The sequence below is a fragment of the Haliotis rufescens genome, unplaced genomic scaffold, assembly GCF_023055435.1.
Source record: "Haliotis rufescens isolate VD_foot unplaced genomic scaffold, xgHalRufe1.0.p SCAF_10, whole genome shotgun sequence".
NCBI classification, from domain to species: Eukaryota; Metazoa; Mollusca; class Gastropoda; order Lepetellida; family Haliotidae; genus Haliotis; species Haliotis rufescens.
Window position 1 is genome coordinate 9,771,658 of NW_025963780.1, and position 16,746 is coordinate 9,788,403.

At 39.7% G+C, this 16,746-nt stretch overlaps 2 protein-coding genes across 2 annotated transcripts in view; one reads left to right on the forward strand and one right to left on the reverse strand.

The window, feature by feature from the left end:
• The window catches only part of LOC124116208 (DNA mismatch repair protein Mlh1-like), a 229,840-nt gene that overhangs the window by 57,586 nt on the left and 155,508 nt on the right, over positions 1 to 16,746 (forward strand). The window lies entirely within an intron of this gene.
• LOC124116207 (melanocortin receptor 3-like) overlaps positions 10,554 to 16,746 on the reverse strand; it is a 51,384-nt gene continuing 45,191 nt past the window's right edge. The window contains exon 2 of the mRNA XM_046477464.2: positions 10,554 to 16,516. Within this exon, the coding sequence (XP_046333420.1) occupies positions 14,667 to 15,845 (1,179 nt within the window). The 5' untranslated portion in view covers positions 15,846 to 16,516 and the 3' untranslated portion in view covers positions 10,554 to 14,666. The remainder of the gene's footprint in view (positions 16,517 to 16,746) is intronic.

Consider the following 16,746-nt stretch of genomic DNA (forward strand, 5'->3'; position numbering starts at 1 on the left):
AGTCTATGTTTTATGTATATGTTTTCTTCTAAACTGTGATAAATTTGAAAACATATGTCTTAATGTTTCATAAAAATTGAATATTGAGTGATAATACAAGAATAGTTAGATAAAGCTGACCAAATGTCTGTGCTGTTGAGCAACTTGTTTTTATTCAGCTTGGAAGATTTGTACAACTATAGCCTCTTGAATGTCTGTGTTATTTCAAAAGGAATTATTTGAGTTATTATGGTAATTATATTATTGATTGGTTAAACAAGGAAAGACAGTTTAAGATGATGATAAGTCTGTGCTGTTACCACGGAATGTCTGTCCTGTTACATGTTTGAAGGTAACAGCACAGACAGTAACAGCATAGACAAATTGACATTAATTACAGGTTTTTTTTAATGAGACCTCCTTTGAAATGTTGAGACCACATGGCATTGTGAACAGTTCATATTTTCTAATATTCTGAAAAAATGGTTTTAGAAAAAAATATTTGTTTTGGCAAAAATGAGCAGTAACAGCACAGACATAAGAAAAGAGTATTCATGATAGGAATAAACTTCCCTGTCAAGCAGAATTATCCAAGGTCTTCTCTCACTTGAAGGACACTGCTGCCATGATAGTACAGGAAGTAAGCTGTATTTCTGTTATTTTGAATTATGGGAATCTTGAAGGATTATTTATTTTTCAGTTTTGATCCATCCTGGTAACAGGACAGACACTTTTTTATGTACAAATGTTTCTTACCAAAAACCAATATAAATAAAAGAGTGTATCTTCAAAAGATAATTTTATATCATGAGTTAGAAAGGTAATGTACAATATATAAACATTATTTACATAATATTTTTAATTTTTAGCAACATTAAACAATGTTGATGTGCAAACATAGGGTTACGGACACACCCTTCAGCTCAATTTAACCGCAATTAAGCAGTTTTAATTAAAATAAAATACCTAATAAGAAATACTGAAACTTAACTTTCAGACACCATGGTATGTTCTACGAAAAACACTTGTGTTTAAACATATCTAAAATAAATATTTTAATTGTTATTCAACTCGGACTAAAAAACTCACTTTTTTTTAGAATGACCCATACAAGTATGGTAAATAATGTATAAAACTGTAAAGTATATGAGCCACTCTTGAAAAATATACAAATCTAAATATTTTTTATATTTGTATACTTATCCTGCATTACTCCTTAATGCATTCACTGCTTAGCTTACAACAACAAAAAGACAGTGTACAGCGATGGTCTTGTGTGAAGAAATAAAAGTTGTTTCAAAAGTCCCACTCCTGCCTTTTAGCACTGACCACATCTGCTGTCCATGTGATCTTGATGACTAATCACCTTCCTCACATCACTGCCTTTCGCCTGAGCTTAAAAAACCACATACTTTTGAGGTTTCTGAAGCCAAAGTGGGGAGGCAAGTCTAAGACGGGTGGGTCCTTAAATGTAGTAATGCATATATTTAGATTTTACTAAAAGCATTTCTTATCCTGCATTACTCCTTAATGCATCTGTATCGGATGGTTTGGAGGAGGGAAACCTTCAGAAAGTCCAAAACCTCAATGATTCGCTCCCCAAAACAACGACACATGTTTGTCAATAATCCGTGACACAGAAAAAGCACAGAAAAAACGCCATTAGGTAGGGTCTTTCAATCTTCTTACAGAAGGAACGTAGGAATTAAAGGGTAGATCCCTATACATTTTTAGAAATAAAGAAATACTAGCTAAACAGCTTTACCTACAATGTCATCCAGCCAAAGCCTGGTAGAAAAGCTTTGACAAATTTTCTTCAACTGGCCGTTCTCAGCAACTTGCGTGGGAAGTAGACTGGTTCCGTATATGGCAAGTTCATTATTTGTGTCGGTAGATGACCAAGGTTGACCAAGGTTGATGTAGTAGCCTGCGCTTGAACTCAGAGTCCCAGTTGGAAAGCGCTAAATACCAAGTCTGCGTCTGACGGTAACCTCCGCCAGAGCGGCCCTAAGATGGTCTCTCATGTGGTCAATCTGACGCTGTTGGAAATCCACTATAGTTTGGAAATGATCTAATCAGTTAGGTTTATCCTCTGATAGATCCTGATCCTCCTCACGCGTTGATGACGCTAGTGCTGACAATGGTTTCAGCACCCACCTGATTTCCGTTTCTATGAACGCAAATCTGGAATCTTATACCTTAAGGGTGGTTGGCCTTGACGAGCTTGTCATCCTTTGTATGTCCTCATCCAAACTATGAGCTTGGTCTGCGACCACAAACGTATGGATAGGAAAATCATCCTTCATAAACTTGGGTGGCTAAAATGACGGAGCAAGTGTAAGCTTAGAGAAGTCTTCATCCAATGACCTAATCATATCTGTCAATATTGGATCCACCGGAATCTATGTAGGATGTGACCAAATGGTGTCCCCCTTTATCCACTCCATTATCAGGGGAAGGTGCCACTGACACGAGATGGTCTGCTCACCATTTCATAAGTCGGACCAGTCAGAGTGATGTTGATGCACTTGCCTCGACGGCAATCAACTTATGCTCTGGTGCATGGGCCTCCTCTATCAGTAGACTTTGATGACCTGCCTAGTGATAAGGAGTCATGCGTCAATGTCCACGTACCCGCTGGCAGACTAGCACTGCCCAGCAATGTATGTGCTGTACCAGAACGCACATAAGGCGTTTGGTATGCGTTAGGCGCCGGTGTAGGTGCTAACACTTGTGCCATAGTTGTAGCTGACGCAGGCATCTGGTACATAGGCGTAGGTGTAGGATACAGGTGCAGGATACAGGTGCAGGATACAGGTGTGCCATAGAATGTTGCCACATGGACTGCAAAAATGGTTTTGCATCCAATTAGTGTTCTGGAATGATGCTGACGCCTGAGCGTACATCTGCTGCGCTGGATATATGGTTGGAACAGCACTAAGCTGATCATGCGTCGCCTGCGTAACAGAGTATGCTGTGAGCCCTGGGGCTGATGTAATTGATGAGGTGCTTGGGTGGTAGGCAGGCGCTGTGCTTGGCGCAGGCCTATGAGTCGCAATGTTCAAAACTATTCCTTTTTTTAAGCCTTGGTTAGAGTTTAAAACATAATGGTGCAGACAATCACAACAACTCTGTGAACTGCATGTTCATCTCTAACTATAAATATATAACTATTAGTATTATACAACTATAAATACTTGTAAGATATTTCTAATCAATTAAATCAGAAATTCAAAATGCAATACATCTCAATCACAACAGCTAGAAATTATTCGTATGTACATCATACAATACAGTATCAACTAACATTGAGTATGAATAAGGTGATGGTGAGGTGAAATGGGGGTTTATTGCACTTATATAGCGGCATGCGTGCATACTAGTCCGGACTAACGCCAATTTTATATTGTTAGCCCACTCAGATACCATGCCACAGTTTAACATGAATACTCCACTCAGACACAGTATACTGACTCTGAGCCGACCAGTCTTTGTTTTAGCCCCTTAATGCCAAGTGCCAGGCAGGGTAATAACAAATACCATCTTTTAACGTCTTTTTGGTATGGTGCAGCCGGAGATCGAACCCCAGACCTTCTTCTCTCAAGGCGGATGCTCTAACACAGGTCACAGAGGCTGTCTAAGTATGAAGGAATTTCCTCCTGTCCTTCATCATAATGATAAAGGTGACGCCGAACATGGCAACAGATATACACCATAGCTGTCAACCCCTGGATGTCTACATGAGTGAGAAGCCAGGGTGCAGGGGCTGCAAGCCCCGCTGGATCCAGGGCTAAGCCCTGGTTGGGGGCGCAGGGGGGCTAAGCATCCCCAGCGAAAACTGATTTTAAATGATTTAAAGACCATTTTTATGGCCTTAGAGATCATGTATTCTGAAATAACAACAAGTAATTGCGCGAAAGGGGAAAGAATGAACACAGTCTCGCCGTGTTGGTTGCAATCAATTTGTGTTGGTGTTTCAGGGTTTGTTGCAATCTGTCCTGGTGGAAGTGTAGGTGTTTCAGGGTTTGTTGCAATCTGTCCTGGTGGAAGTGTTGGTGTTTCAGGGTTTGTTGCAATCTGTCCTGGTGGAAGTGTAGGTGTTTCAGGGTTTGTTGCAATCTGTCCTGGTGGAAGTGTAGATGTTTCAGGGTTTGTTGCAATCTGTCCTGGTGGAAGTGTTGGTGTTTCAGGGTTTGTTGCAATCTGTCCTGGTGGAAGTGTAGGTGTTTCAGGGTTTGTTGCAATCTGTCCTTGTGGAAGTGTAGATGTTTCAGGGTTTGTTGCAATCTGTCCTGGTGGAAGTGTTGGTGTTTCAGGGTTTGTTGCAATCTGTCCTGGTGGAAGTGTAGGTGTTTCAGGGCCTGCTGCACTCTGTCCTGGTGGAAGTGTTGATGTGAAAGGGTTTGTTGCAATCTGTCCTGGTGGAAGTGTTGGTGTTTCAGGGCCTGCTGCACTCTGTCCTGGTGGAAGTGTTGGTGTTTCAGGGTTTGTTGCACACTGTCCTGGTGGAAGTGTTGGTGTTTCAGGGTTTGTTGCACTCTGTCCTGGTGGAAGTGTTGGTGTTTCAGGGTTTGTTGCTCTCTGTCCTGGTGGAAGTGTTGGTGTTTCAGGGTTTGTTGCAATCTGTCCTGGTGGAAGTGTTGGTGTTTCAGGGTTTGTTGCAATCTGTCCTGGTGGAAGTGTTGGTGTTTCAGGGTTTGTTGCAATCTGTCCTGGTGGAAGTGTTGGTGTTTCAGGGTTTGTTGCACACTGTCCTGGTGGAAGTGTTGGTGTTTCAGGGTTTGTTGCAATCTGTCCTGGTGGAAGTGTTGGTGTTTCAGGGTTTGTTGCAATCTGTCCTGGTGGAAGTGTTGGTGTTTCAGGGTTTGTTGCAATCTGTCCTGGTGGAAGTGTTGGTGTTTCAGGGTTTGTTGCACTCTGTCCTGGTGGAAGTGTTGGTGTTTCAGGGTTTGTTGCCATCTGTCCTTGTGGAAGTGTAGGTGTTTCAGGGTTTGTTGCAATCTGTCCTGGTGGAAGTGTTGGTGTTTCAGGGTTTGTTGCACTCTGTTCTGGTGGAAGTGTTGGTGTTTCAGGGCCTGCTGCACTCTGTCCTGGTGGAAGTGTTGGTGTTTCAGGGTTTGTTGCTCTCTGTCCTGGTGGAAGTGTTGGTGTTTCAGGGTTTGTTGCAATCTGTCCTGGTGGAAGTGTTGGTGTTTCAGGGTTTGTTGCAATCTGTCCTGGTGGAAGTGTTGGTGTTTCAGGGTTTGTTGCTCTCTGTCCTGGTGGAAGTGTTGGTGTTTCAGGGTTTGTTGCACTCTGTCCTGGTGGAAGTGTTGGTGTTTCAGGGTTTGTTGCAATCTGTCCTGGTGGAAGTGTTGGTGTTTCAGGGTTTGTTGCTCTCTGTCCTGGTGGAAGTGTTGGTGTTTCAGGGTTTGTTGCACTCTGTCCTGGTGGAAGTGTTGGTGTTTCAGGGTTTGTTGCAATCTGTCCTGGTGGAAGTGTTGGTGTTTCAGGGTTTGTTGCACTCTGTCCTGGTGGAAGTGTTGGTGTTTCAGGGTTTGTTGCACTCTGTCCTGGTGGAAGTGTTGGTGTTTCAGGGTTTGTTGCACTCTGTCCTGGTGGAAGTGTAGGTGTTTCAGGGTTTGTTGCAATCTGTCCTGGTGGAAGTGTAGGTGTTTCAGGGCTTGCTGCACTCTGTCCTGGTGGAAGTGTACCATTTTGACATTATTCTTTATCTTTCAGAACCATGAACATCAATGTGATCGATAGTCTTGTCTTTCATTTAACACCTGTGCCTTAGCTTCAAGCACTCACATAAAAAAGAAACATGATTTAGTGTGTGAGTCATGTCAGAAGACAGTTAACTCTAACTATGGCCAACACAGCATGTGAAAAGAATTCACTCTAATCAGTAGTAGTAAAAAGAAATGGCTTCCAACGTTCCTGGAAGGATGAATAATCCTCAAGATAGCGTCATTTTTGGTTTATCAGCAGTCTGAAATGCAGGAACAAGGTATAAATGAGATGTTGTCAAGCTACGATTATCACGACAGACAGCTTAGAAGGAAAATGAATACCCCAGAGAGTGTTAAACCATTACCATTAACTAGTACAGTTTTTTGTTTTGTTTTTTCAATATCTCGGAACATTTACATGACGCAAAGTTAAAATACATTGATAAAAATCCTAAAATAGCATAATAAAGCTAAAACTGACACAAGAGTGTGCTAGTGTGATATAATAATGTCATTTTCATGCTGAAAAGAATCTAGTTTTTGAGTCATCTCATTGTGCCAAATGACATCAAAAGTAGAGTAAAAGAAATTGAGCTATTCTATACTATGGCGATTGTGGCCGGGAAACCCATCGGGGCATGATGTAAGTTAGGTTTAGTTCAAAATATTAACTAAAAGGTCTAAAATGTTGCCTTGATGATGCTCCATGTGCTCGGGTGAAATCACAATTTATGCTGTCCAGCAAGAAAATGGTGGTTGCTACCTGCCAACTTCCGGTTTGGCATGCACAGTGCGCACCCGCTGTGCGAATGTAGTGCCATTAGTTTGTTCCGGAATCTTAATCGGAAATATGGCTGCCAGTGACCATTTTAGAAAATACAAAATAAAATTCAGTCATTAGTTGTAAACATGCATCTTCTCGGAAATCACTGGACCTGTGGACCTGAAACTCTATAAGCTTGTTCCCACCAACGATGACACCCAATCTGTTCAAAATATATTTTTCGTTATGCCCGCAATGGAAGCTATTTTGAAAAGTCTATTCATGTCTATTACTCAATGTTTTGTTTTTTTTAAATCTGATGCAATATGGTACATGGGTAGTTACTAGTGGGGCTTTATATGTGTCTACCGATTCTGGTGGTATTGTAAAGATGGATCTTGATTTGAGCTGAAACTCATTATGGCCAGATTGTGTTAAATATGTAATGAAATTTGGTATGTGTGCAGATCATAGTGAAGCTTAAGACATGTTCTGTTTTTCATTTAAAATTTTGACCTTCATTTGTCCTTTGCATTTTGACCCTGCTCTTACATTGTCTAGAACGTATTTGGTCGCACTGTTTACCGCTAGACCAATGTAGAGCTGAAACTTCACAACCTTCTTCCCACCAATGATGACACCTTATTTGTTCATGAAGTTCAATCTGATTTTCCTTTTGACATGATGATTGACAAAGCTATTGATGTTTGTTCCATTTTGTGCAGTATTTTAACTTTTTACCTTGATTTGACCTTTGCACTGAAACTGCCACCACTGCACTGCACTATATAAACCTCATTTGATGACTACTGCTAATTTTTTCTGCTCAGCAGAAAGAAGTATGTTTCTGTTTATGACAACAATAATAATATCATATTTTGTTCAAATCAATAGGAATTTTTCTGTATTTTTGGAAAAGTTGTGTGACATTTGAAGAAATGTTCTCTTTGGAAGGTATAATTAGGCTCAGAGTTGAAATTTTGTATGAAGTCATTTGAACTGTTGTGTATTGCAACATGGTTCTACAATAATACTTTTATAATTGCAGGTTTAGAAACATTGTGAAAATTAAGTAACTTATTTCATATTTGTTTATACTTTTGTCCTCATTATCTATTCATAAAATATATGAAAATGTTTGTTAAGTGACATTTTAACATACCCAGGTGAGCTGACCCGTGAAGATCCGGGGTAGAATAGGTCTTCAGCAACCCATGCTTTCCGTAAAAGGCGACTTTGCTTGTCGCTAGAGGTGACTAATGGGATCGGGTGGTCAGGCTTGCTGATTTGGTTGATGCATGTCATCAATCCCATATTGCGTGGATCGATGCTCATGATATTAATCACTGGATTGTCTGGTCCAGACTCGATTATTTACAGACTGACGTCATGTAGCTGGAATATTGCTGAGTGCGGCGTTAATCAACAAACCCAGGTGAGGTACAGTGCAGTAGCACTATTTTTGTGATTGGCTCTTACCCGGTATCAATTATTAAGGGTACGCAGTATTACCGGTAAATCGGTATAGTGAGGATCACTCTTGCCACGATACATATCACAATATAATTTTTTAATGCTCGGTATATCATGTGTTTAATGTTATACACTTGCACGGAGCATGCATCTGGATATTTATTAAATGAGTTGTCAGTTTTGTGGAAAAGAAGATCATTACGTGCAGAAAAAAATGACAGTATATCCCTTCAGTGAATTCAGGTTTTAACAAATGGGTGACAACAAACTTGGTTCAGTACCAATTTGAAATTTGATATCAAACATCACAAGACATGTCGATTTACTGTTTAAATTGTAATTTTTGTTCTCCTAGGCATTGTTTCATATGCAGTGATTAAGTTTACCGTGTGTATTTTCTCATAAACTTAGTCGGAAACAGCAATCAGCTGTGCACAATCCATCTCTCAATTCATACACTGGTGTGAAGTTGGACCTTGATTCGAGCTGAAACTCATTATGGCCAGATTGTGTCAAAAATGTAATGATGTTATAAAATTGGTTCTGAATTCAAAATTTAGAATTACACAATATACCGTGATACGTATCGCAATACGGCCTTGTGCATCGTAAAATATTGTGATACCCATCCCTAATAATTATTAACATTGTGATAAATGGCTTACTTTTACATTGGTTAGTGGCATGACGCATAGTCGTAAGGATAAGAGTTTTGAGAGAGCATTTGGTAATTCAAACCTAACTCTGTCAAGTTTCACGGTTGAGTCGTAGCCCTCGGTTCATGGTCAGTGAACAGCAAACCTCAGCCTTGCCATTTATTCCCGTGAAGTGGTTGTTTCCGTTCAACTAACTGAAAGTGAGCTGGTGCCATGTGTCTCAAGAAAGTGCTCACAGGAATTCTGATCCGATCTCAAATATGTCTAATCATGGCAGCTGAGTTGGAAATGTTATTTTTCCAAGATTTATCAGACATTTCTACTTGTGTCATTGTGAATTTTTTTATGCAGTAAGTATATGCTTTGCCAGAAAATATGCCATATTTGCTATGTATTGCGCTATTGCACACAGCATGTTTAACCTTCAGTGCTTGTCCGGTTTGTGAAGATTGTTATATCTTCTTCTCAGATACCACTGGACCAATGAAGCTGAAACTTCACAGGCTTGTTCCCACCAATGGTGACACCTTCATTTCATCAAGACCTTTGTATTCAAAATATAGCTTATCAGAAAGAAGTTTGCAGCACTAGTTTCAAACTGCCGACTTATATTCCAAACTTATATTCCTGTATTAGGAATAAACACTATGTATTTAGCTCGCCAAAGCTAGCTAAATACAATGTTTATTCCTAATGCAGGATATTTATCATCCCCAAACACACTCGCGTGATAACCTCTATATATATACTTTGTAAATGGTAAAACTATGTATGTCATTGACCACATTGGACATCTTCCCTGGTATGTCCCCACTTGGCAGTGGACATCTTTACTGGTATGTCATGGCTTGGCAGTGGACATCTTTACTGGTATGCCCCGACTTGGCTGTGGACATCTCCACTGGTATGCCCCGGCTTGGCTGTTGACATCTTCACTGGTATGTCCTGGCTTGGCAGTGGACATCTTTACTGGTATGTCCTGGCTTGGCAGTGGACATCTTTACTGGTATGCCCCGGCTTGGCTGTGGACATCTTCACTGGTATGCCCCGGCTTGGCTGTGGACATCTTCACTGGTATGCCCCGGCTTGGCTGTGGACATCTCCACTGGTATGCCCCGGCTTGGCTGTTGACATCCCCACTGGTATGCCCCGGCTTGGCTGTTGACATCCTCACTGGTGTGTCCTGGCTTGGCTGTGGACATCTTTACTGTTATGTCCCGTCTTGGCTGTGGACATCTTTACTGGTATGTCCCGGCTTGGCTGTGGACATCTTCACTGGTATGTCCTGGCTTGGCTGTGGACATCTTTACTGGTATGTCCTGGCTTGGCTGTGGACATCTTCACTGGTATGTCCCCAGATGATTTGAAGCAGGAGAAGTGGATTTCAGTTTCTGTTGGTTGGTGAAAGAGCAGACTGATGACCGACTGGTGGTTGCATTGCGTCACTGATCTCATTGTATGGTGTGGGTGTATCTCATTTGTAGGGTGTGGATCATGTCAACTGTTGCTGCCTGCTTGGTACTACGATAATCACTCTCTCACTTCACTAAAAACAGACCGAAGGATCTATTTGAAATAAAAGAATCCAATTTGGAACCATTCTCAGTATAAATGCTGGCAGGACCCTGCTAAGTTTGACATAAAAGCTGTTACTATTGTCTTGAAATTGTTTTTTTGTTGGAATAGGACGTAATTGTTAGCATTAATGGTTGCAGTTGAAAAAAACAAACTGTTTATCTCTGTTTAACACAGCTTCGTAACCAGTTTTGACAGAATTTCTTGAAATACAGAGTGTGGATTTGAAATTGATCCGGGGATAAATTTCAGTGACAATGTGTGGTGTCCTCAACATGTGTTGTCAAGTCCTCTCACACTGGCTGGATCAATCATGATTCTTCATGGTCGCAAAAACAACACAAAATTAACAAAACCTTTACAGTATTAAAGAAGTTGTTATCCATAAATTGTGTCTGCAGGCATTTCGGTTCCATTCTAATCTTTTATCAGATAGTTTCTAAGGTCTGTAATAGATTAATTGACGCCATTATGCAGAACGTGCTGTTTGAAGTTATTTATTAAAAGCTAAAAGAAAACAGTTCATGTACATAAAATATAATCGTAACAAAGTGCACACTGATGCTAACAAATAATTAGGACTTTCAAAGGACTATAAACATGCACTGGAAATAGATGTGAGTGAACGACTGTACTATGTCTGTGTCTGAGTCCCGGGTGGGAATAATGAACTGGTACATGGCTGCTACCTGACAAACACAGTTGGTTATGGATGGTGATTGGTGGGTAGATGTTGAGACAAAACAGGTAATTAGTAGTGTATGAGAAATGTTTTCATCAAAGTGTGTGGTCATCCCAAAAAACGTCTGCATCATTCTTGAGCTTGTGGATTTCAAGTGGTAAACAAACCTCTAACACCTTGATCAGAAGGGACTTTCCTCCCACATCAAGCTGACATGCTGTGATATGACGGAAACACTGTTCAACGCAGTGTTAAACCCATCACACTCACAGGTAGTTATGTTTCCACCACTTTTTATTAATGGTAAAACCAGTGGAGAAGAGGTCCCCGACAAGTCATGCTTGTCGTAAGAGGCGACTAACAAGATCGGGTTTTCAGGGTTGCTGACTTGATTCTGCATGTCATCCCTATTACATAGATTGATGCTCATGATGTCAATCACTGAATTGTCTGGTCCAGACTCGATTATTTACAGACCACTGTCATATAGCTGAAATATTGCAGAGTGTGGCATTAAACAACAAGCAAACAAATAATAATGGTACAGAAATAGATTTTGGAAAAATATGTCTTGTCTCCATGACATTTTTTGTCAGCAGTACAGAAATAAATGTTTGCAATTGCTTCCTCACTATACTGGTTGACCACTAAAAAGCTATGTAGTGTTGCATTATGTGAATCTACTTAAGATCCCAAGCAAAATGTCACTAGCTGATAAAGGCATAATAATTCAAAAAGAAAACTTTACAAATTCATTAAAATATCTAATAGATAACTTGTGCTATGATTTCTAATATACAATTGAGACTCTGACAAACACATTGAATGTCATCTTTTGTCAATCTCATTAAAACCAGATCGTAGTTCTCACTTCAACTAAACAAAGATCTGAGGACATCCCATTACGGGTCATATCAGAACGACCTTTCGCAAACTTTGACGGACCAATGAAATGACTAACAAGAAGTCAACTTAGCCAATCAGAAAGCAGCTTTCTTAAGCTATACAGGATTAGTTTCTTACTGGCGACTAGGCTTTGAAAAATATGTTGACAAAGTTCTCGATTCAAAATTTGAAAACTAAACAAAAGAACATACTGGAATGTCAACAGATGGCTGAGATTGTAGGGCAGTACTTCCCACAGGTGATGCAAAGTCTCTTCCGTTCAAATGTTTATCCCACTGAAGGGACAGATAGACAATGTTTTTGATGGATTCAATCGTAAAGCTCGTAATTGTAGCTTGGAATAATCGTGTCAAACATTTTGAGGTTGCATGATGAGAAAACACTTTCCTGATTTGGTAAGCTACACTCTTTTTGGTAAGATGAAAGGTCGTTCTGACGTGACCTGTAATGGGATGTCCTCAGATCCTTGTTTAGCGGTAGTGAGAACTAAGATTGATTTTATTGAGATTGTATGTTTGTTGAACCAAGACAATGGAAACAAAGCTTAACTATTCTAGCTTGTGGCCCAGTAGGTAGTGCTTCCAACTTGTTGGCATCCTTTCCCAACATGGCTCCATGGTGATCGACTATAAGTTGCATCCAATTCTTATCATTCTCTCACTGTCTTGTGATATCTTTAAATCACAGTATAAGGGCTGTGTGCAAGTTACTATTGAATGTCCATTAATTGTCTGGTGAAACAGATATCTGAATTGGCTGTTGATAATCTTAAGACAACACTCATCTTTCAAAGAAATTTCTATCTGTACACACCTTTGATCTTTATCAAAATAGCATAAAAATTTCAAAGGATGTTTCATCTATGCATACACGTTGTGTATTTCCATATAACGTGTAACATTTCCTTTACAAAGAGATTTTCATCTTTCCACAAACCTTTGGTATTTTAAATACGTCTAATCTGTGATCTTTCCTTATCCAATATCTCCAAGGGGGTTATGTTTTCAAGATAAGAAATTGTTTTGATGTTTGAAACCCAGCAATGAAGACTACAGTTGTGTGTCAGATACCTCACAGCAGCATGGCAGGAGGACTTATGTTGGAAATGAAGTGGAACCCACCATGTAGATGACGTCGTTACATCTGATGCAGAGGACAATTGGTTATGGGCTATTTCTGGCCCAATGGACATGTAAACTTTCATGAAAAGTTTTGTAATAATGGTGTGAAAATCATAAGATATGATCAAATGGTTGACAGCTGGTCAAGTGAGCTTGTGTTGTGGCTCATTTATCATCTGTCCATCCCTGTGAATGTGCATCGTTAAGTTTTACATTTTGAACATCTTCTCCAAAAATTATGTGTAAGAAACTGAAACTTTGCATAAGTTATCCCAGATATGGTGTCTGTTTTCACAGAATTGCGATCAGACTTTAAACCTCCGGAAGATGAAGATGATATGCAGAAAGTGTGTGGTATAATGTATAATACATTTGGGGCATATTTTGATTATTGTTTTTTAATCAAGCTATTACTTTTGACATTCAGGTAAGCCCATTTTTTCAATTTTTTCTGCATTTTCAACATTTCTGTATCTACAAGCCCTAGGGTGGTGAAACTTTGTATGAATGATTCCAGCTGTAATGTCTAAAAGTTGCACACAGAAATCCAATCCGACTTTCGACATGGCCGCCACTTTGTCTTCATAGTTCTGGAGAGCTACAGACTATTATGGCTTTATAATTTTTTTCTTACCCTTGCAAGAATTATTTTTCTCCACAACAATGGCGAAAATTACCATAAAAGGGCAATGTTTTCAATTCAAGACAACATCTAACTATGCACCAGTGTGAAAGCCCCCATAATTTTGTAAAATATGTTTGTACCTTTTTTTGTGTACTTCCATGAAAAAAGACCTGCCTTGGTCAAAGACTTTTTTATTTTCAAATATTAGAAGATCTCTTCCTGAAAACGTCCAAAATCGTCCTTTTGACTTAGCCTTACATTTGCATTAGGTGTTGTCATAAGTCACATGCAGTTGTTGAATTGAAAAACTTATTTTGGGTACTTATGAACATATCTGATAAAGGTCACAATGATTTGTAAAGCTTTACCTAATTTCTTGAATTATGCATACCCATGGGCTAAAAAGGCCCTAATCATTCTTTGTTCTTTGTGTTTAATCATTGATCACTAAATAAATATTGGTTTCATGTTGAGAAATAATAAACCCTCCAAATAAGAAATGATATAGTCTGATCTATACTGTGATGAGGGTTGGTAGAATGTCTAAGGCATAAAAAAATGTCATGCAGAGTTGGTTCCCTTAGTCACACCAGGATCTTTGACTTTCTTTCAAAGCCCAGATACCTTATTAGATAATATGGTTCCAACCACATCCAGCTTACAGAATTAATAATGTAGCAGTAGAGAAAAAGTAATTGTTTACACCATGATTACATTTAAACTGTCTATATGAATTTGTCTTACGTTTCAAATGCCTCACTGATATGTTTTTACCCTGACTAAGGTTGGCTATTCGGATGAGATGAAGTTGGTGCCATGTTCAAACATTCCTTGTATGAATCAACATCCAACACTGAACTCTTGTCCCAGTGATTCAAACTTAAACATGTTGACATCTTCCAATGTCATAACAGGCTTCTGATTACTGCTGAAGCTGTCATTTACTGTTGTTTCAAAGAAAAATATTAATCTGTATATTGGATTCATATTTCATGATAGTTCAGTTATTTTCAGTGACAATTACATATCTCTCCATATTGGGTGTAAGGAGATACGAATAATAATCTAGTGTCCATTGAGTTGGTGAAACTTGTAGATGTTCAGCATATCTGTCTGCATTGATAAGTTTGGTCTTATGTTGCATAATTCCTGAGCAGCAGCAAATAATGGGATTACACTTTGGTTGGTGAATCACTGTTCTTGTCAGCTGAGGTTTCACACAGTGAGTTGCCTGACTCCTTGTCGTTCGGTATTGTGATACTGTCCATTGTAAGCAGACGTGCAATTTGTGTGTTTCGACGCTCCATGGTCATTTGTAGGCTGCCTCTCCGTTTGGACCGAAAAAAGAGACATTTCTGGAAAATTCTTCTGTATCCAAGCTGAACATCTCTCAGACGAACTGCATAAACGATGGGATCACACAGAGTGTTCACCAGAATCAGGCAGTTGAGATAGCGCTGAAGTCGAAACAGGACCCCAAAATGTTTAATGATCGACTGTGGACTTAGTTTTGCTTGAATAGTGAGGATTATTTGCATCAGACATGTCGGCAGCCAGCAAACAGCAAATGTTCCGATGATGACCAAGGTTGTGAAGAGAGCCTTCCGATTTCGTACGTAATCCATTCGTGCTGACGGGCCTTGTCTGTGAACTCTCCGGACTTCGATGTAAATGCGCAGATATGTGTACAGGATGGTCAGGAGGCAGAGGAATGCAACAGCAATAATGAGATATTCCCCTTGAAAATCTCGTTTCTTCAGATAATGACAGTAATTCAGATCTCTTTTACCGTAGTTCCGGATATCAGATAAAAATACTGAAAATCCACAAAAAATTGCCAACATCCATATGGTCACAATAAAGCAATTGCCTCGTGCCCGGGACAGGTATGCAGCGTAATGAAGGGGTTTCATGATGGCAACATAGTGGTCCACTGCCATTGCAAAGAGGTTCAAAAGGGAGATGATTGTTGCCATTGTGTAGAGAGCAAATGCAAAGATTGTCATACAGTAGAATGTGAGGACTTCCTGTTGGGTGGAGTCCTTGTGGGGGTAGGGAATGAGCACCTTGTTGATGGTGTGACTGACCACACTGAAACTCAGCAGGATGTCTGACAGCCCCAGGCTCACAATCAGTTTGTTGTGTGTCACCATACCATTGGGACCCAGCATGGTTGCAAGAATTGAGAAGCAATTTGCAACAATGGCAAGAAAACAAAGAATGAGACTGATGATTGCGACGGGCTGGGAGAGAATCAGCTGTGCCCGCTCTTCCAGGGTCCAGCGCCTCATCATCCCCTGGGTCACGTTAGCTGTCAACGTTGCCGCTGTACTTACGTTTATTATTGACATTGTGGCCTGTTGATGAAGTCGCAGGAGAAGATATCTCCCAGAAAATATCAATTGAGAAATCTGAATAAATAATAATTACTCAAGATTGTCAGGAGCAATAATGTTTTTGTTTTCTGAGTACTGAAAATGTCCTTCAGTATCTAACGACTGTCCAGTTGCTGAATACAGACTAAAGGTAATAAGCCGACATTACACTGGTATTGGTGATTTCTTGAATCTTCTTTCAAACAGTACATTTCATAGTCGGAAAAGATTCATATTTTGTAGAAATCTGATGTTTTAACACAAGTTTTTTGTATAAGAGACCTTCAAAGTTCCTTGAGGTCTTTACTTGTTAAATGACATTCTTGCCCCATGAAAGTTTTCCTTGAGTCAAACACTAATGTTGTCTGCCATCAATATTTTTCACTGCCTAACCCTGCTGTTAATGACTTACTGATGCAGTCCAATGTTATCCAAACACAACTGAAATACTGTAAGCCTGTAACAGTCCACAGACTGGTGAAGTCTTGGTGAGGTTTTTGCTGTGTCAGCTGCAGGCTGTGGTGGGAGGCTGTAGCTGTAGGGTGTGTGAGGTGCTCTGTGTTCACTTTTACCTAACACTGCTGAGAATACAGACTTGATCCTCCAAACCACCTTCTTCCAGCCCACATCCCATCACCCAGAAACAGCTGCAAAGGAAAACAAGAAAATGTTGCAAACATTCTTGTAAAAAATGAAATTGAAAAATGAATTTACATGCATGACTACTTTAATAGTTGTTATTTATTTTGTTACAGGAATTGTTAAAAAAAAGAAACATTGACATGCATGTGTCAATGTCCAAGTTGACTTTGACATTTATTCTACCATGAATTTGGAAATTACTTGATTCTGATTGGTCAATCAGGGGCTATTAATT